Raw genomic sequence first — 22,152 nt, 5'->3', positions numbered from 1 at the left:
GTAACATGCTTAGAACAGGGCCTACCGTATAGGAAATTCCCAAACATTGTTCACTTTAGAAGGAAAAAAAAATCACAAATCAAAGGGCAAGGGTAAGACTCAGTATTAAGAATACTGGGGAAACTGGAAAACAGCCTACTTCAACACTCACTTCACATGATACACCTACACAGCAAACTAAAAATGAGAACATTAAAAAAAAAAAAAAAGGAAGTCTTAAAACCAGCAGAAGAATTTAAACATATTTATAAATCTCTGGGAGACCTTTTTTTTAATTAGGAAAGGGGAAAAAAAATCACAAAGAAATTATCAATGGATTTGTCTATATAAAACTCCCAAGTTTCTTTATGTGGAAGTAATGAGCTGAATAAAAATATTCAAAGAGAATACCATAAAGGAGATTGTTCATCAAAAGCTTACAAAATTGATAAGAAAAATATTTAGATTCCCAATGGGTAAATGGGCAAAGGACATAAGCAGAACACTTAAAAGACAGGAAGTATCCTGACTGAAAAGTATATGGACCTAGGGACTACCACGTAATGACTGAAAATGAAAACAAAATGGGATACCATTTTCATCATTAATTCAGCAAGCAATCGTTAAGAAACAGAAATGAAGGCTGGGGAAGCCATCACGAAATAACCACATTCACATGTTGGCACCACTTCTTTGAACGGCAACTGGCAGCCGTGAGGAGGGAACAGCTACTCTGAGCTGCTGCCTAGGTGTCTGGCAGGAGGACAACCCCGCACACCCCCCAGACGCAGAGTCTGGCCCTCCGGGTAAGGACCCGAGCTTAGGATTTCCACCACCAGTTCCTGCTTTGCTTTTCCTGGTGCACATTGTTAAATAACTACTCAGAGTTGGGCCCGTGAAAAGTTACTGACTGTCGTCCCAACCACCTTCTAAGTAACAGGCGCTTGTTACCCTGTGCTGCTTCCTGCTTGCCGGTAAGCCGGGACGGAAGCATGCCTTCCTCCAGCTCATTGCGCCCAGCCCCCTGAACACTTCCGGGATCCCTAAGTAATACATCTTTTGACCTTACTTCCTTTGTGTGAGTGTGCCAAAACAAATCAAATCAAAACCACCCCAGGGTTCTCACTTCCCCAAAATGGAAGCTCAGGTGCTTAGGGAGCTACCTGCCAGCACCACGTGTGTGGTTTGTGCAGGTCATAATCCAGAGTCCTTTTTTTCCCTTAAATCCCTCCTCTTTTTACAACACAATGTTATGTTAGTTTGAAGTATACAACACAGTGATTCAACAATTCTATACATTACTCAATGCTCCCCATAAGTGCAGTCACCATACAGTGTTACTACAGTATTATTAACTGTATTTCCTATTTCCTTTTCATCTCCATGACTCATTTATTTTCATAACGGGAAGTTTATACCTCTTATTCTCCTTCATCTATTTTGCTCATCTCCTAATGCACCTCCCCTTTGGCAACCACCAGTTGGTTTTCCGTATTTAAAAGTCTGTTTGTTTCTTTGTTTTGTTTTGTTTTGTTTTGTTTTGTTTTTGATTCCACATAGTGAGATCATATGGTATTTATCTTTTTCTGTCTGGCTTATTTCACTTAGCATAATACCTTCTAGGTCCATCCATGTTGTCACAAAGATGTCATTCTTTTTTATGGCTAATATTCCATTGTGTGTATGAATGTATGTAGGGGTGTGTGTGTGTGTGTGTGTGTGTGTGTGTGTGTGTATTTATATACCACATCTTCTTTATCCACTCACCTATCAATGGGCACTTGGGATGCTTCCATACTGGCTTTGTAAATAATGCTGCGAAAAACATAAGGGTGCATCTATCTTTTCAAATCAGTGTTTTCATTTTCTTTGGGTAAATACCCATTATGGTATAATCTGCATATTCTTAATGTAATACACCAGCTACAGGCCTCCCAACACAACAATGTTCAAAACACTAAAATATTTTAACCTTTAACCTAGTAAATTCTAGGTCAATTCTTTCTAACAGCAGGAAAAATGGAAACAATGCTAAATACCATTAGGACATTAGGTAAGTAGATCATGATCCCACTGACCAGAATATTATGTGTCCAATAAGAATATTTATAAAGAGTTTTTGAAGTTTGAAACGTGGAGAATGCAAAAACTAGAAAGCAAAAATTATAGGATATAAACATATAGAACTATATATTAAACACAACAAAAAAGAGATCTATACCAAAATGCTAATACTGTATACCAAGTACATTTTATTAACTGCTTTGTCCTTGAAAAATGCAAGAGATCTAAAAAAAGAACTACTGAGACAGCTGTCCAAGAGATCTAGGTCAAGGAGGAAAACAAGAAAATGGGAAGACGAAAAATGAACTGTGAATGGGAAGGGGTGGTCAAGACACTAGAGGGCATCATGAAATGAAGACCAGAGACAGAGAAACATAATCAGCATTCTTGGAAGCACATTCACAGGCACAGCTCATTTTAGTGGGCTTCACTTTACTGCACCTTCATACACAGTGCGTTTTCTCATATTGGAGGTTTGTGGCCACCCTGTGCTGAGCAAGCCTATTGGTGGCATTTCTCCTACAGCACTTGCCCGCTTCGTGTCTCTCACATTTTGGTAATTCCTCCCAATATTTCAAACTTTTTCATCGTAATTATGTTTATTATGATGACCTGTGATCAGTGATCTTTGATGTTACTACTGTATTTGTCATGGGGTGCCCAGAACAGCATCCACATAAGACCGTGAATTAATAAGTAAATGTGTGCATTGTATCCCTACGACCACTTCCTTTCCTTCAGCCTCCCAATTCCTAGAGACACAACAATATTGGTATTAGGGCAATTAACGACCCTGCAGTGGCCTCTAAGCATTCAAGTGAAAGGAAGCGTCACATGTCATTCACTGTAAGACAAAAGCTAGAGGTGATCAAGGCTAGTGAGGAAGGCATGTTGAAAGCCAGGACAGGCTGAAAGCCAGGCCTTTGTGAATGCGAGGGAAAAGTTCTTGAAGCTACTGCAGCGAACACACAAATGATAGGAAAGTGAAACGGCCTTGTCACTGATATGGAGAAAGTCTTAGTGGTCTGGAGAGATGATCAAACCAGCCACAACATTCCCTTAAGCTAAAGCCTAATCTAGAGCAAGACCCAACCCCTCTTCAGTTCTATGACAGTTGAGAGAGGTAAAGACGCTGCAGAGCTCCCTTTGAAGCTGGCAGAGAAGTTACTTCATGAGGTTTAGGAAAGAAGCCATGTCTGTAACACACAAATGCAAGGTGAAGCAGGTGCTGATGGAGAAGCTACAGCAAGTTCTCCAGAAGGTCCAGCTAAGATCATTCTGGAAGGCGGCTGCAGTAAACAGCAGAGTTTCAGTGTAAGTGCAACAGCCTTCTCTTGGAAGGAGATGCTATCTGGGACTTTTGTAGGTAGAGAGAAGTCAGTCAAGAGACAGGCTGACCCTCTTGTTAGGGGCTAACACAGCAGGAGACTAAGTTGAAGCCAACGCTTATTTATAATTCTGAATATCCTAGGGCACTTAAGAATGACGCTAAATCTACTCTGCCTATGCTCTACAAATGCAAAAACGAAGGCTGAATAACAGCACATCTGTTTACAACATGGTTTTACCGAATATTTTAAGCCCACTGTTGAGGCCTGCTACTCAGAAAAAAAGATTCAAGATATTACTGTTTGCTGGCAATGCACCTGGTCACACAAGAGCTGTGGTGGAGACAGACAATGAGATTAATGTTGTTTTCATGTCTGCTGACACAACATCCATTCTGAAGCCCAATGGATCAAGGAATAATTGTGACCTTCAAGTCTTATTTAACAAATACATTTCATAAGGCTATAGCTGCCCCAGACAGTGATCCTGTGATGGATCTAGACAGAGTCAATCAAAAACCTTCTGGAAAGGAGATACCATTCTAGAAGCCATTAAAAACATTTGTGGTTCGGGGCACCTGACCGAGTCGGTTAAGGGTCTAAGTCTTGATCTCAGCTCAGGTTTTGATCTCAGGCTCTGGAGCTCAGGCCCTGCGTTGGAAAGAGGTCAAAATATCAAGACAAACAGAAGTTTGGAAGAAGTTGATTCCAACCCTCATGGATGACTTCAGGGATTTCAAGTGGAAGAATTCCACCGAAACAGATTCTTCAGTGGAAGAATTAATGGCAGATGTGGTGGAAACAGCAAGAAAATTAGGATTAGAAGCAGAGTCTGAAGATGGGACTGAGCGGCTGCCATCTCCTGATAAAAGCTGAATGGATGGAGATGCTGCTTACGGTGGAACAAAGAGAGCAGTTTCTTCAGTTGGAATCTGCTCCTGGCGAAGATGCTGTGAAGACTGCTGAAATGACAACAAAGGATCTAGAATATGACATACACTTTGTTGATAAAGCAGCAGCAGGGTTTCAGAGGACTGACTCCAATTCTGAAAGAAGGTCTACCGTGCATAAAATGCTATCGAACAGCATCATGTGCTACAGAGAAATCATTCACGAAAGGAAGAGTCGATCGATGTGTGAAACTTCATTGTTGTCTTATTCTAAGAAACTGCCACGGCCACCCCAGCTTCAGCAGCCGGCACCCTGATCAGTCAGCAGCCGTCAACACTGTGCAAGACCACCCACCAACGAAGAGATTATGACTCACTGAAAGCTCAAATGATAATTAGCATTTTTAGCATAAAGTGTCTTCAGTTAAGGCATGTACATTGTTATTTTAGACCTAATATGCTATTGCACACTTAACAGACTACATTCTAGGGTAAACATAACTTTGACATTCACTGGGAAACCAAAAAATTCATTTGATTCGCTTTACTGTGATACTTGCTTTATTGCCATGGTCTGGAACTGAACCCGCAGAATCTCCAAGCTATGCCTACACATTGTATGAGCTTACTTTAGCACCACATGGTCAGCTGCTGTCAGAATTGTTCCCCAACAAATGTAACCAGACAGGCTCTTTTCTCTCCTTAAACAAACAAAACCCCCAAAACATTCAAAAATCTCCAGTATCTCAGAATAAAATGTAAACTCTTACTACGGCTTACTTATGGTCAGGCCCTTGCCTTTAGAGTGGCATCCTTAAATTTACCAGCTCCGTTGCTGTATAGTTCAAACAAAGTATCTTTCTGTCCCTCTGGTTCACCGTGCTCTCTCGTGAGCTCTCAGAGATACTGCGTGTCCTCTTTGGTACACTACCTTCCCTCTTCTTCCCCTAGTAAACCCGGATTCTTCCTTTCGATTTCTGTGTAGAGATCACTGCCTGCTAGGAGTTTGTGGGGTTTTTTGACCATCTTGATCTGAATTTATAAATGAGACAATGAATTAATACAGATCAAAGATGTACCTGGTGCGCTAACAATGACCTACTTAGAACAGACCAAGTTAGACCTCCAAGTCTTATTCTACAGTCTGCGTTTCTTCCACTAGGTCAAAATAATAGCTTCAGAGTCCAGAAAAAGGAGAGATCTAAGAAAAGTTAAGAATGAAGGAAGATTTGGTTAGGTGGCTACTTCTAAGAAATTAGCTCTAGGCAGTGTGAGTTACCTACGGAATAATTCCAAAAAAAAAAAAAAAAGGTTAATTCTGAGACCTGTGAACAACTTAGTACCAGTGGATGGCTCAAGAGAAATCAGTCCAAGAAAGAGAAACAAATGCCACTTCCATTGTTACTGTATTAAGCAGATTAGCTTGCTTCACACTTTAAAAAGTGCTGTGCAAAGTGAGGTTTTAAAGAAGCTTAACTTAAAAAAAATGCCATTTTTGGCTCAAAGCCCCAACTCCATTAAACACGTTTAGGAACTAGTTGAGCCATATGCTCAACATACCCATTTATCTTTTCTATAAACTGTGGCTTGATATTACGAATCTGTTGGAAGTTATTGATGAGATGAAAGCACAAAAACTAAACACACACACACACACACACACATACACACAGTAAAAACAGCAAACTATATAGTTGTTTTCTGATCAAAACAGTTCTAAGTGTATTTAAAGCACATTGTGGTTTAACAGAGCATGAGATAAGGTTTTGTTACCCACAGCCTGCGTTGTTACCTTGGGCAAGTGATTAAATATGCCTTCAGGTAAAAATCTAGTTAAGAACATGTATCCCATATGGGATATGTATTTTAAGGAATACAATAAATCATGTGTATTAAAGCACTTTGTAGGTGCTACATAAATATTTCAAACATTACTGCTGTCCCTTGTTTCAGAGATTCATGGGTAATTACCAACATCAGAGATGGAAATGACTGAACCCATAATGATACATAATTCCCCATGTATGTAGTTATACTTCAAATAACTAGTTTACAAGGTTATTTATCCCATAGGGAATAAAATTTAGCAGTAAACAATCAGATATCTGGATACTTCATACAGGCATCTTGGTGCCAAGTATCACATAAATCTGATGAAATACTGCATACCAGGAAATGCAGTTTTTCACTCTGCTATTTTGTTGCCCATAGTCACCATCCAAACAAATAAACCAAACGCTTCTGGAAGGCTGAATGACTTGAAATGTCTGTCAAATCCCTGCCTCGACAGAAAATAAACTAAGATTTAACGGCTTTTGGTCCAGAAAGAAAAAATAAATAAATAAATAAAACCTCAGTAAGGGAAAACAAGGATGCCATCACCACAATAACCACTGGGAAGGCCCTCATTTGCCAAACAAAGCCTCAGCAACCACTACTGCATGTAAGACATTGTGTAATATAAGAGTAACTGGCACACAGCCCGTCCATTTACCAGTTCTATGACTTAGACATCAGATACTCAGCTGTATTTCCTCATACTGATGACAAATAAAGCAAAGAAGTGTTTAAAAATCATTTCGTCTATTGATAAGTTCTGATATTTCCTCATTCCTCACGGCTTTTCTACAACAACTACAAGAAATCTTTCTTGCTTTAACAAAGCACATACCTGGTGAAATGCTGTACGTCTCTGCCCTGACTCGAAGTTAAAAACAATAAAAGCTGCAGGACATTAAGTATGAACTTAGAGACACTGTTTTCTTCAAACTGAAACACATTTCAATTAACCAAAAGATCAACATGAATTACATCTCAATAAAGCTGTTATTATTTAAAGAAAAAATGTCTAGAGGGATAAGAGTTAGGTTACCAAGATGGGCCTTGAATCAAAAGTAGGAGTTTGCTCTACATTAAAGGAAGGGCATCCAAGGCCAATGGTAAGATGGTTAGTGTTGTGGAAGCACAAGGCTAGGCATCTAATATAAAGTCTGGAGCACACTCCACTAATGTTACCATACATGGTGATGGCTAGTCCTCTAATATTAAACTTAAACGACCAATTGAGACAAACGGCTTGAAGACTTTTTTGATCGCTATAGTAAAGGTAATGTATAGAATGCTCACTTGGCATTCTGAGCTTTCTGGGCAGATTTTGTGTCTTCATTGGCTCCTCTAGTCTTCTTGACAACTGCTCTGATGATACCCTCAGCCATGTACCATGAAGACCCTTTTCTGAGAACATCCCAGAGGCTTACTTGGAACCACATTGATGATGGCAGTATCATCAGATTTCCAAAATAAGGCCACCATCTAGCCTTTTACAAAATGACTTTCAACCTTCTGCTTTAGTTCAGCAACCTTGCAACTAATATGAGCAGCATAAAAGATCATGAAGAGATTTGTATGAGACGCTAAGGAACAAAGGCTTTGCCTTGTAAGTCGGTGGTTTTGTTGAAGCGTGGTACCTATATAATGGGGTGCCATATGAAATAGGCATTTAACACTTCTGTATTTCTTTTTACCATTATCTTTTGCTTAGTGGTTTTCTAGTTAGAGCAATCAATACTGACTTTCCTTATAGCATAATATAAATTTTCCTTTAAGAAAAAAAAGTCCAATAAAAGCCAATAAAAATATTGAGGAAATAACAGAAGTTTTGAAGAAATGGCAAAAATCCCAAAGGTGGTATATGAATGTCTTACATATGAAAACTTGGCTAACTGGAGCACATAAAAGGTTTTATCTGGAAGTAACATGGTAGTATTTTAGAGACATCATTCTGGCAGTAGTGGGGAAAATGGAGGGGATGGGGTAATATCCTGGCTGACAAAGAATCCAATTAGGAAGTTGTTGTAATAGCCTAGACAGCAAACAATGGTCCACCGGCAGTATACTGCCCACATGCCACTTGTGGCCTATAAGCTAAGAATGGTCCTTACATTTTTAAAGAGCATTTTAAAACAAAACAATCCCCCCCCCACACAAGAAAGAAAGAAAGAAAGAAAGAAAGAAAGAAAGAAAGAAAGAAAGAAAGAGGAGGGGAGGGGAAGGGGGAGGGGGAGGGAAGGTAAAGGAAAGGAGGAAGGAAGGAAGAAGGAAAGAAGAAAGAGAAAGAAAGAAAGAAAGAAAGAAAGCAAGCAAGCAAGCGAAAAACTATTTGGCCTAAAAAGCCTACTACTTGGTCCTTTACCACAAATGTTTGTTCACTAACCCCAGCTTTGACAACCGATTGAACTGTAAATGGAGTGTGAAGATAAAGCATAAAACACTTTGTGAAGCAGAATCAGAAACACCCACTGCCTAATCAGATGCCTGTGGTTAAGAACAGGTAGAAGTGAAGACTGATGCTAAGGCTTCTATTTAAAGCTCAAGGCAGCTGGAGACACTGTTACCAGAGAGAAGGAAACAGAAAGGAGGATAGTCTGTCTCAGAAATTAAATCACTTTGTTTTCACCATTAACGAAAAATAAGATTAAATGACAACAAGCCAAAAAGAGGTAACAGACTTACAGTATTATAAAAGTAGGAAAAAAACTTGCTCCAAAACAGTCATTTGCTCTTGGAACATGTATTTTGCAACAAGGGGAAAAGTGTTACTTTTCCTATATTAGATTTCTAAAATGAAATGGCTGGTATTTTGCTGTAGAAAAGTGAAGTACAATTCTAAAATGTATCACATTTAAGTCTAACATAACAAGAGTCTGTTTCTGCATACTTGCATATCCACTTTCTCAGGAAGCTTATAAATAGTGTCTTCACGAGTAATTGTCCACAATGAAAGCCACTTGTGCTACACACTTCTGATATGTTTTAGATGTTCTACTTAAAAAAAAAATTTTTTTTAAATGTCTATTTATTTTTGAGACAGAGAGAGACAGAGCATGAATGGGGGAGGGTCAGAGAGAGAGGGAGACACAGAATCCGAAACAGGCTCCAGGCTCTGAGTGGTCAGCACAGAGCCCGACGCGGGGCTTGAACTCGAGGACAGCGAGATCGTGACCTGAGCCGCAGTCGGAGGCTTAACCGACTGAGCCACCCAGGCGCCCTAGATGTTCTACTTTTAAACACAGGTAAAAGCCCACTAGTAGCATGATAAAAATGTTAATCCTGAAAACCCTAATTGCTTTCAGAAGCAAACACATATTACTTTCAAAAGTTTATTATTATTTTTTAATGTTTTATTTATTTTTGAGACAGAGAGACAGAGCATGAGGGGGAGAGAGGCAGAGAGGCGGAGATGCAGAATTTGAAGCAGGCTCCAGGCTCGGAGGTAACAGAGCACAGAGCTCAACACGGGGCTTGAACCCATGAACCGTGAGATCATGACCTGAGCCGAAGTCGGACGCTTAACTGACTGAGCCATCCAGGCACCAACTTTCCAAACTTTAAAAGTTGAAGGGACATGAGGTACAGGTGTAATAAACACAATGGCAGAGTACTTAGAGAGGGTGTTCTAAACAGCAAAGAGTGCTTCCATCGCTAACAGAGTGTTTGTGTAACTGGCACCCAAGAAAACATTCAAGTGTCCTATTCATGAGACAAAAACCCAAAGACGGAAGAGAAAAGTTACGGAAGAAAAAACAGGACCTAATTATTTCTAGACTAACATACTAAAATTGCAACTTGAAATTCTCCAGAAGTTGCTATATAAAATTTATGAGCATTGAGATGGTTTTATAAATAAGATCCCTTTTCTCCATTTAAGAGTTTTGAAAGAATCAATAGGCGAAGATAGAAAGTTCCAGAAACATAAAAAAAGGTCAATTCAAGGTAATATATAAGTATAATAAGGAAGATACTGCTCTTATAATTCCTTGCTAGTTCCAAAGCTCCAGCACTAAATATGAGAAATCTGGATTTCCCAGATAAAAATTCAGAACATGGTTGCTATTCTTATATCAATTCTGGCTACTATCTACCCAATGCTTACTACTTGCTGGGCACAGTTCTGAATGCCACGCAAATACTATCACAATATTCACAATAAACTTATGAATGTGGCACAGATCCACAATCCCTCATCTGAAACCTTGGGACAAGATACAGTTCAGAATTTAGAGTTGTTCAGATTTTGAGGAAGACAACACAGTGCATATACTGTTTGTAGTAGTTTAGGTTCCAGCAGGAAACAGGTGGCACACTCAAACTGGGATACGAGCGAACGTGTACAGAGGAGAGGGAAGGGTTTCCTAAGAGAGAGATAAGGGAAACTGTTCGACAGTCGGACAGTAGACCTGAAGGAGTCAGGCAGGGAGCAGTCGCCAGAAACCAGACACAGAGAGGGCCGTCTGACAAAAACCATGATCTTCACAGAGGGATGCAGTCAGCCCACCGTGGCCTTGCAGGAAGCGAGCTGAAAGAATACACTCTTCCCCACAGGTCAAAGAGAAGGAGGTGAGCAAAGACGCCCAATGCTATCCTCCACACACAGCTCGGCCTCTCAGGGGACGACAGGGGCCTACAGGGAGTGGATCTGGAGAGGCCACGGCAAGTTACCCAGGACCCAGCTGTATTTGTCAGCATGAACTAACTTCTGCCACAATGCCAACACAACCCTGGCTAAGACACCAAAAGTTTACTTCTCACTGGTATCAGGTCATCCAGTAGTTCACCATGTGTAGAACCCCCTCCTGAACCGTTGGTTGCTACTAGGTGTTGAGAGAAGACACTAGATGGACGAGTGGTGAGAAGGCCTGGAAGGGACATACATCAGTGGAGCCTACGTTGTCCTGACTGAGACACAGACACGTGGCACCACCTAACTATAAAGACTCATGGAGCAGTGTGGTGATGTGTCCGGAAGGAACAGAAGAAACACAGTGAGAAGCGCTAGCCTTATGGTGTATTATATAACACTTCAGTAGAATTTGAGACCATACCCCAAGTCAACCTGAGATTTCTTCAGTGAAACATTAACACCCACGCTAAGTGGTGGACAAATACAGATAGTACTAATAACAATGATGAAAAGCCTCACGCCAAGGCAGATTAGGCGTTTCCACCAAATAAGTTTTGGTACCAAATCTTTTTTGACAAAATCCTTCAGGTTTCCAGAGGATTTTGCATTTCAGAATTACAGCTAAGGGATTATGAACGTGCAGTGTGATCATTATACAAATGAAGAAACCTCTCAAACGGCAGTAAGAAAATAGGGATGGGACTTCAACTCAGACCCATGACTGGCAAAATTACACTTAGGAAAACTGCAAATGACCAAATGGCTCCTATCATTCTAAACATCATTAATGATATCAGCCCACAGACATAAAGAAACAAAGGAGATACTGCAATCAATTCCAGTGTTGATTGTATCCTGTTCTGTCCCAGCACTCACTGGGCTAGCAGGCAGAGGGAATATAGAAAAGAGGTAATCCTGACCAAGAGAACGCCAGGATATGGTGGAAGAGAGATTTAGGATACATCTATAGTAACAAGCAGACTCTGATCCATGCTCTAAAAGTATGAAGTCTTAAAATGACTGATTCTGAAGTATAGAATTAGGGAAGGCTCAGAGAAAAGGCACTGCCATCCGAGTTAGACCCAGAAGGAAGAACAGAACTGTGAACGAGAAGTCTGTTGGGCAGATGGGGGGAGACTGAACAAACGAAAAGAGGCAGGAGGTATTTAAAGACCTGAATAATGAATGGCAAATGGCTTCTGATTAAGAGCACCTGAGTGGACAGTTCAGAGTTTTAAATTTTGCCTAATTTTCATCAAGATGCCTAGACAGTCTAAGATTAATAAGTCAAAGAGGACCATGAAAAGTCCACGGTAGGAAAGCCATTTGGCTAGGTGATGATGCAACTTACTGAGAATCAGACTATGAGAAGAACCTATCTGGGTTCAAACATAGGAAAGGGAAAATTTTGAATTTTAAATTTTAAATAAGTTGAGATGAAGTGTTTGGAGCATCACTAAGGAGTTATCTGTGTTATCTGAGGACTCTGATTTATAAATTTTTACTCTGGTTGCTAAGAGGCCTTTTATGTTGACTTCTTAGGTCTAATCACACTAATCTCCAGTTTAGCGAGGTTCTTTATTACATGTGCCACATAAATAAGGTTTAGCAAGCACTGGTTCTATTCATTCAGGAGAAACAAATCTTTATAGCAAAGTAAAACATGTGAGGAACATGTACCGGCTTGTACTTCTGCCATTTTTGTAGCAATTTCCTTGTATGTCAACACAATTTTAAAGAGCGCCGGCCAATGTGACGAAAACGTTAGCACGATACAACTGAACTTCCCTGTATGCTAATTATCAAGGAAAAGAAATAATCAAAAGACAAAATTCCTTTAAAGAATATACTTAATGTGCTTCAACGTGGGTGGTTTAATGTATTAAAGAGAAAAAACTTTGTTGGTGCCTAGCTGGCTCAATCAGTAAAGCATGTGACTCTTGATCTCAGGGTCGTGAGCTGAAGCCCCCCACTGGATATGGAGCCCACTTAAAAAGAAAAATTATTAAAAAAAAAACAAAAACAAAAACTTTGTTAACACGGTATGACAGTATCACTTCCATATGCAATCCTTTTCTTTCTTTTCTTACTAAGCTTGTTTTATATTAATAAGGTTTAACTTCTTTTCTAATAGATTATGTATTATTAAATGCCTGAAATGCTATATTCCTGAATCATTTTTAAAACTTCAAAATAACATGGTCAGAATCAACCTATAAACATATAAGCAAGATGTTTTAAGAAAAATTAAGACATCTGTCTCTTAATATACTTACTTGATTTAAAGTCATGATAATCACAGCAGGCAAAATAATAGAGTCCTCTAGTTAGTCTAGTGAAGAAACTAATGAACACACAGATAAGAGGAATAACAAAGATATGTTCACCGGCTTCCTTAAATAAACAAGTAGAATTTTAGAAAGACTTTATTTGAATTCCTTGATCTCTGCCAAGGTCCAGCTGTTTATACTAGCTGTTTGGAAAATACTCAATAGGACATTTCCAAAGAGCAAATCCCAGGTCAAGTTCAGAACATGTGACCTCCTCACTGATTGTATTTAACCAGCATACGGTAAGAAGTTAGTTAGATTCCCCAAGGGACACTGGAGAAAGCCTGAATTCTTAATCTTCGAAGAAAAAAACATCAAAAGGTAATATTAACTTCAAATTTTCTGAATTACATATTAGAGGCAAATGTAACTTTTAGGGTGTATTAGATTCCTAAAATTAAAGTCTGCACTTCAAGTTAAAAAGAGTATTTTAACCATGACCAACATGGGGTAGTTGCATTATCTCACATGTGGCAAGCCATCAGGTTTGAATGTAAGATAAAAGTAAATAAGCCTTATTTTAAAAATGGTTTATTATTAAACTTTTGGTGTATGTCTGTAGAAGACTGGACTAAGAGTCAGACTCAAGTTCTAGTTCTACACATTTTTAGATATGCATTCTCAGGCAAGTTATGCCCTTTGTCTGAGTCCATTTGTAAGTCCATTTGTAAGGAGTTGGTATTGATCACTCTGACTTTTTCCCTATCTTAAAAACTACAAAATTGTTGGGGTGCCAGTCAGTTAAGCGCCAGACTTCAGCTCAGATCATGATACAGTTCGTGGGTACGAGCCCCACATTAGACTCTGCACTGACAGTGTATTGCCTGCTTGAGATTCTCTCTTTCCCTCTCTCTCTCTCTCTCAAAAATAAATTAATAAACTTCAAAAAAAAAAAAAAAGAAAGAAAGAAATTATGAAGCCCAAGATCAGCATTTCCCCAGGGCTGGAATGAGATTTCCTTCAGGTTTTCCTCTTTTTTTTTTTTTTTTTTTAATTTTTTTAACATTCATTTATTTTTTGAGCTACAGAGACACAGAGCAAGTGGGGGAGGGGCAGAGAGAGAGGGAGTCACAGAATCCAAAGCAGGCTCCAGGCTCTGAGCTCCAAGCTGTCAGCACAGAGCCTGACGCAGGACTCGGACTCATGAATCGTGAGATCGTGACCTGAGCCAAAGTCGGATGCCCAACCGACTGAGCCACCGGGGTGCCCCCAGGTGTTCCTCTTTAAAAAAGCTAATTCTTAGATTTCTGTTCCGAGTGTCAGTAAATTTCTATAATTATTTGGAAACAGGAAAATGGTGTTCAAGCTGTCACTCATCAGCCTGTTCCTCCTGTTTGTCACTAACACTTTGGGGAGCACTACAACATTAATGACCTCAAGGTCTATGACAGTCTCGAGTCCCGCGATGAGTCTGAATTCTCTGACAATCCCAAATTCCAAGACAACCTCGAATTCCAAGACAACCTCGAATTCCAACACAACCTCGAATTCCAAGCCAATCTCGAATTCCAACACGATCTCAACTCTCAAGACAACTTCAGATCTCCAAAGAACCTCAAATACAAAGGTGACTTCAAATGACAAGACACTTCTGAAAACAGCAGTGACCCCAAAGATAGCCACAACCATGAACACGACGACTATGGGAAGTGGTGGCACGAAACTGAATCCAATGGAGAGCACTCATTTTCTTTTCTATATAATATGTTCACTGTTTTGTGTGCACTCAGGCTGAAGTGGACTTGAACTTCTGCATTCCTATCTCAGTTCATTACTATCTGCCGAATTACAACAAGCACACTAGGAAAATCAAATTTATTTCAACTTACTTGTTAGGAAGTTATCATTATCCTGGCTTAATTAGGTTGTAGATTTTAATTGTGTAAGTTTATTACCTTAATATAATGGTTTTCTTCCTTAAAAATGCTAAAACAAGCAAAATGCCACATGTTTGCCTTTTAAATGTCTGCAGCATTGAATTGAAACTCAGATTTTTACATTAAAAGTGTAAGAGAAGAAATTGTGTTGGTGATGTCTAACCAAAGTACACCTCTGTGTATGAGAGAAGGGGACAGGGGATGGGGAATGAGGAGTGGTGTGTGCTATTTTTGTATCAGTTTTTATTAAATAGACATGTGCTAATCTTACGAGAAGATACTACACAAAACACCTGTGTCACCTATTTCATGAATGTGGAACAGTAATATGTTGTTACAGTAAAAAATGTGCCAATTCTGTTTTTTGAAAAAAAAAAATGTTTTGTTTTTTTTTTTTTAAATTTATTTGAAGGATCTCTACACCCAGAGGCAGGGCTCAAACGCATGACCCTGAGGATCAAGAGTTGCATGCTCTCCCGACTGAGCCAGCCAGGCGCCCCAACTCTGCTAACTACTGCAATGCATAATGCAGCTGGTCCAATGACAAGACTATCTTGCTCTGAGTAAACATTTTCCTGGTATTTGAAAAGGTGATTTGTAAATCAGATGCCTAGAATTCAGAACTCTTCCCTATAGAAATGTATCTCAAAACTACTGGGAAGTTTCATGCTGGTCTACAAGGGTTGATTTAACCCCAAAACCTAGTACATAATTTTAACACTGATAATAACCATGTCATTAATAGTGTAGCTGTTAAGGTTTGAAACCAGCTGATTCTTAGCAGTTGTGCTGCCATGAGTGAAATACACGACCCGGTGGGATTCCCAAACTTCAGTCATAAACGGATTACAGATGAATCACTCCGGGTGCCTGCTGAATATATAGATTAGGCTCTCCCCAAGGGATTCTGATCTGGTAGCCCAGGACAGGGTCTCGGGATATGTTTCCCGTTTTAACTCTCCAGGTCATTCGGACAGCTAGGTTTGGGGGTGACTTGCCCCTTCTCTTGACAAGTTTATTTATACACATGCCTTCACTGCTCTTAACAAGGCCTCAGAAGGTTAGTGTCGGGGCTACATGAAAAATTCTACCACAGGCACAATTCGCCTGACGCAGAGAAAGCACTCAGTAAATGTTAGCACTAGTGCCACCCAAAAAGCAACTGCCAGGTGTAATATTTCTAACATTCATGTAAAACTTTTAGGTTTCACCTTTTTAAGTATTCTCCCCAAATAACCCATGCTCCTGGTAACAACCCAGAGAGATACATAATAAATATTCTAACTGGTCTTCGACCTCCTCCAGTCATACTCCCCCGTCATAAGCAACATGAATAGTTTAATGTGCATATTTGCACACATTTCTCCAGCTATATATGCTTGTGCACACATATTACTCGGCACCTTGTATGACAAGTGCCACAGTCCTCCTTCTGGGTCTTTTTAAAGCTGCACTGGAACACTTCTGTTACTCTTGCCTGATCAGAATCCATTTTTCCTCATCCTGGTATCTGCAGTCCAATTTTCCCTTTCAACTCATGTAATTCAAGTAGGGCTACAGTTTCACCACTGTGCTCCAGGGATGGGCACATGATTCAGGCCCAGACAACCAAGATATTCCATCCCCCTGCCACAGTGATTGCCTTGAGAACTGGCACGTGACTCAAGCCAGGCCAGTAAAACCAGGACCTTTGCTGTACCTACTGGCAAATAGGTCATTTTCCCTCAGTTGTCAAGCTGAGAACGCAATCCATTGCTGGCCATGGGAAGAGCTTCCTGGGAATGACATCGACCCAAAGGAAGTGGAGTCGAGAGAGAGAAGACAATGTTCTCCAGATGACCCTGTTCAAAGCTCTGCACGAGGTCATGCAAGAAGCCAGGCCATCCCTTGATCTCCTCAGGTGCATGTGCCAATTGATACCTTTTTTAGTTTGCACAAGTTTGAATTTCATTTCCGTTGCTTGTAACAAGTAGAAAAAACAACACATTGTATATTATTCCATAATATAGAGGCAGCACCATATATTCAACAATTCCCCTTTGGAACACAGTTACTGTGTTTTCTTTCTTTTCTTTTTTCTTTTTCTTTCTTTCTTTCTTTTTTTTTTTTTTTTTTTTTTGCTACTATAAACAAGGCTGCAACAATTGTTCTTGTATTTATGGTACTTTACTACAGGGTAGGAGCATAAATCTATGGGAGGGAATGGCAGGGAAAGATTAGGAACTCAATTAGGTAATAATTATGGAGCACCTTGCATGCCTGACAACAGAACCTGTGGATTCCTTTATATGAGGAATCGATGGTGCTATTTAACACCCCGAGAACGACGAGATGAGATGTGTACTGGCAACTGCCTCCAGAAGCAATGTGGAGCTGACCTGGAAGAAGTTCCCCACGAATTAGGAAGTTGGAGGATAATGCTGCATTAGCACAGGTAAGAGCCAATAAGCAAGTGTCAGTAATAGCAGTGGGGTAAAAAATGGTTCTAAAAGGCATTTTCAAGGCACCTAAAAGAAATAAACCATTAAGATCCAATTAAAAAAAAAAAATAGAACACATACCAAAGGACAGCCCCTGATAAAAAAAAATAGCAGTAGGTGGTTATTTTGATCACATGACTGCAGCTAGGAGCAAGCACTTAGCATGAAAGGTTTTGCCAAACAGATACTATTCAGCTGAACCACATTCTCTTTTTGGAATTTGAAGCATGCAGTACTGAGGTAATGAAAGAATTAGTGGCTGGGGCTAAAACTGAAGGGATACAGAAAGAGAAAAATCATGAAGCAGAGTTGATTAGGAGGCCAAGAGGGAGTCAGAGTGTAAACTGGTTCCAGAACGGATAGCCACCTAGCTCTGTCTACATCTGGGCAGGCTCTGCTGCAATTCCTGTTTTTCCTGAGAAAATAAGAAGGGCTTCTTTGCAATAACAAAGGTCACACTAAAACAACTTAATTGATTTGTCAGGATCTCACTGTTAAAATCAAGACTAGGTGACTGATAATGAGGAGCATAAAAGAAAGAGGTAAGAATTTAAAAAGATCAGGGTTTCTAGCATGGGAACGAAGAATGATGTTATTGAAAAAGAGAATACAGTGTGAAAAAGTGGATTGAATATACGGAATTAAGTTGGGCATACTTCAAGTCTGAAATGTCCCTGGACTATTTGTAAGGTGAATGGAATCCACAGGTCAAAAGACGTTAATTAATACATTGTAGTCCAAGCCACAGAAACACAAGAATATCAAAAGAGAAGTCCAACCCAAGTGCTCTTTGACAAAGCTGGCTATGTAGAGATAAGGCCTTTACAATCTTCTGGACTTGTACAGTGGAGGAAACAGGCCTCTCTCTGCTCTGAGCTACTATGTGCTCAACTGTCTTTGAGCTAAGACTTCACACCAGGTGAAAATGAAGGCCAAGAGGAGCTCTAGGAGGTCTAAATAAAAAGCTGAAAGTACCCAAAATCTGAAACTGGAAGAGTCCTATCAAAAAACAAAAAGAAAAAAGAAAAGAAAAGAAAACCTCAAACATACTCTGTACAGAACTTTTAAGTCACAAAGTATTTTATGGGACAGGTCGACAGTTTTTATAAGTTCTACCCCTCACCTTTTTTTAACATATGAAGAACCAGATTCAGAAAAAAGTAACTTGTCTAAGATTATGTGGCTAGTTACGCAACAAAGTTGAGAATCCTTAACACTCTCAAATCACCATGTTACATAGGTTTCCCGGAAATCCCACTGATTTAATCCAACAGAGGGTGTCTGCACTGAGGTTTCCCAGAAATCTTTGCTACTTGTAAACTAACGAGAAGTTAAAGGGGGAGGAGGACACGCACCTGTTTGCCTCTCTCACCAGTGTTTCACTTTTAATTACTTCAGCAAAATAGGGAGGGTCAAAATATACCGACTGCATTAAAAGTTGTGGTTGAAACACAAATATGCTTCATCTCAATTGCAAAAGAAAGTGAAAATTACCTTAGGTGACTTAGAAACAGGAACTGAAAGAAAAGTTGGAGAGAAGACTTTCAAGGGAAACGAAGAGACCTTACTCAGAGTTGTTCAAGAGGAGACCACAGGGTAAATGCAAGTTTCTATACTCTCTAGATTCCATAAGACCCAGTTCTTGGGGTTTCCTGGTCTTAATGCTATCTGAATTATTTGACTAAATTAGTTTCCCACCTTCTGCATCCCTTTGCTCAGTCCTCTCCCGCCATTTCTCAACCTCCATTTCCTATACACTGACAAGCTCTCGCAATCCATGGCCATTCAGTCTCCTGACAGAACTCTTCAACGTATGCTAAATTCAGGAAACTCAGGAAGATTAATTTCTACAGCTACTGGATAGTAAAACTAAGATTACACAAAGTCCTTGAAATTCCAAAACCAATGGTCTCTCTGTTAGACCACACCGTCTCTGCGGTTCAAATACGAGACCACACCGTCTCTGCGGTTCAAATACCACGAGTTTATGATACGAACAGGAAGAAGTAAAACTCGCCAACTTGTATCACAGGTAAGTTCTCAAAAGGTAGAATGAGGCAAGAAAGAGAAGACAGTAGCAGGGAAAGCAACGCAAAGCTTCATACCTACTGTGAAGAAGGAGCTCACAGCATTTTCAGAAAGGTTTTCTAGGCACTAGCCTGGACTGAAGACAGCATGAAAAAAAAATGCAATCAATTTTCCAAGCTGGCACCTGTGCCATCTTTATAGAAATTTCCACACCTTCTCTAAATTATTTGTTAAATCACCCTGATGTTGTCATACACAGCATATTACTGAAAGTTCTTAGAAACAGATTCTTAAAGTTTTATTTCTGTCATGTTGTAGATATTATTTAATCAGAATACACCTAAAAAGAAAAGATTCTTTGCTATGTTTTTTTTTATTCTTGGTAATTAATCCATTGTAAGAAGTATAAAAAAAAACTGATGTAAGAAAGAGAAGCCAATAGGAAATAGGTCTCCTGAAAAGCAATTTCTAATATACCACGTATCATTTTGGGACAGGCTGGTTATTTACCCTGCTATATTCTTCCAGGTAAACTTGTCTTCAATTCCAGTGAAGTCAAATGGGAAAAATCAAACTTGCTGTCTCTCTCCATTTTAAACACTCTGATAAGAGAAACTGAAACAGTATTTCTTACCTCCGTGCAACATAATAAAATATAGGATTCCCAGCTTTGGAAGTCCCAGCTTGGTAGAAAATACTTAATGTTTTCAAAGCCTTGAACTCTTCTTTTTCATGTACTTGATGCCTGAAAGGAAAAACAAACAAACAAACAAAAAACAGGGTAACTCATAGGCTTTATATTGTCCATTGAGTATTTATAAAAACCCATGATTAGACCAGTGATGAAATATACTAAATGACAAAACATTTAAAAGCAACACACTTCCTGAAGGGCAACTGGACAACAAGTACCCAAAATTTCAAGATGTTACTCTTTGAAACATAACAAGTCGTCCTTAGCACTACCCTGGGCAGTAATATGAACCATAGGATTGTTTTTAAATTTAAAAAATCCTTTAATAGTTTATTTATTTTTGAGAGAGAGAGGCAGAGAGAGACAGTGTGCAAGTGGGGGAGGGGCAGAGAGAGAGGGAGACACAGAATCTGAAGAGGGCTCCAGGCTCTGAGCTGTCAGCACAGAGCCCGACATGGGGCTTGAACTCATGAGCCTTGAGATCATGACCTGAGCCAAAGTCAGACACCCAACTGACTGAGCCACCCAGGTGTCCCTACCATAGGATTGTTTTGAATCATGGTATTTTCTTTTTCTAGAAGCTGTTGAGTTTTTATTTATTTGTCTTTCAAGAGTTCAGTTTATCAACCTTTTCTTTTTGGGTTTATAATTCTGAATGATTAAAAAGGCCTTCCTTTGCATATGTTTTCTTCTTCATGGGAGTTTATCCTCATGAATGATGGGAGCACCTTTTTCCAGTCACTCACTCAGTTGTAGCAACACCATTTATTAAAAGTCCATTCTATGGCTAAAATCAAAAACACAGGAAACAATAGGTGTTGGCGAGGATGCTGGAGAAAAAGGAACCCTCATGTACTGTTGGTGGGAATGAAGGTTGGCGCAGCCTCTGTGGAAAACAGTGTGAAAGTTCCTCAAAAAATTAAAGATAGAATTACCATAGGATCCAATAACTCCACTGGGTATTCACCCAAAGAATATGAAAGCATTAATCTGAAAAGATACATGTACTCTATATTTATTGCAGCATTATTTATAATAGCCAAGATATGGAAGCGACCCACGTGCCCATTGCTAGGTGAATTTTTTGTCGTATGTTAGATCCCCTTATGTATTTTAAAATGTTTCGGAAAAAGCATGATTTGATTTTTATGTATTCTGTTAAACATTCAGTGTGTAATTATTTGAAGCTTCAGGTCATTCACCAACCCTGGGACGTTGTCATCTGTTGTCTCTTCAAATATTACCTCTTCTCCGTTCTCTCTAAGCTCCATTTCTGAAACATCTATTACTCATTTTGGACCTTCTCCTTCTGTCATCTGCATCTCTTAACTTTTTTCATATTTTCCACTTCTTTATCAATCTGTACTGACCATATGTTGGCAAAGTGCTCAGAAATTATCTTCCAGCTATGTGTTTTAAAAATAAAATATTTTAAAAATATATTTCCTTTGGAGGTACCTGGGTGGCTCAGTCGGTTAAGTGTCTGACTCTTGATATCAGCTCAGGTCACGATCTCAGGGTCATGAGATTAAAAAAAATTTTTTTTAATGTTTATTTGTTGAGTGGGGGCGGGGAGGGAAAGGGGCAGAGAGAGGCAGACACAGAACCTGAAGCAGGCTCCAGACTCCAAACTGTCAGCAATAGAGCCGGACTTGGGGCTTGAACTCACAGACGGCAAGATCATGACCTGAGCCGAAGTCGGACACTTGACTGAGCTACCCAAGCACCCCTCAGGGTTGTGAGATTGAGCCTTCAGGTGGGCTCCGTGCTGAGCATGGAGCCTGCTTGGGATTCTCGCTTTTGCTCTCTCTCTGCCCCTCCCCCACTCAGGCTGGTGCTCTCTCTCAAAATAAACATTAAAAAAGCATATACCTAAGTATATAATACTAGGTGTTACAGTAGTATAGTGTAGTATATAGGATATATAGTATACAGTATATATAGTATACAGTAGTATAGTGTAGTAGTATAGTATAATACTATGTAATATAGTATAAAATACTTTGACCTAGTACTTCTGTA

At 39.6% G+C, this 22,152-nt stretch overlaps 1 protein-coding gene across 9 annotated transcripts in view; it reads right to left on the bottom strand.

The window, feature by feature from the left end:
• NF1 (neurofibromin 1) overlaps positions 1 to 22,152 on the bottom strand; it is a 247,498-nt gene that overhangs the window by 76,207 nt on the left and 149,139 nt on the right. For all 9 annotated transcript variants that reach the window (XM_060646729.3, XM_060646737.3, XM_060646735.3 and 6 more), the window contains one exon: positions 20,071 to 20,181. In XM_060646729.3, coding sequence (XP_060502712.1) covers positions 20,071 to 20,181 — 111 coding nt within the window. The remainder of the gene's footprint in view (positions 1 to 20,070; positions 20,182 to 22,152) is intronic.

Source organism: Panthera onca, chromosome E1 (genome assembly GCF_046562875.1).
Source record: "Panthera onca isolate mPanOnc1 chromosome E1, mPanOnc1 haplotype 2, whole genome shotgun sequence".
Lineage (NCBI taxonomy): Eukaryota > Metazoa > Chordata > Mammalia > Carnivora > Felidae > Panthera > Panthera onca.
This window is presented reverse-complemented; position numbering and strand designations above follow the sequence as displayed.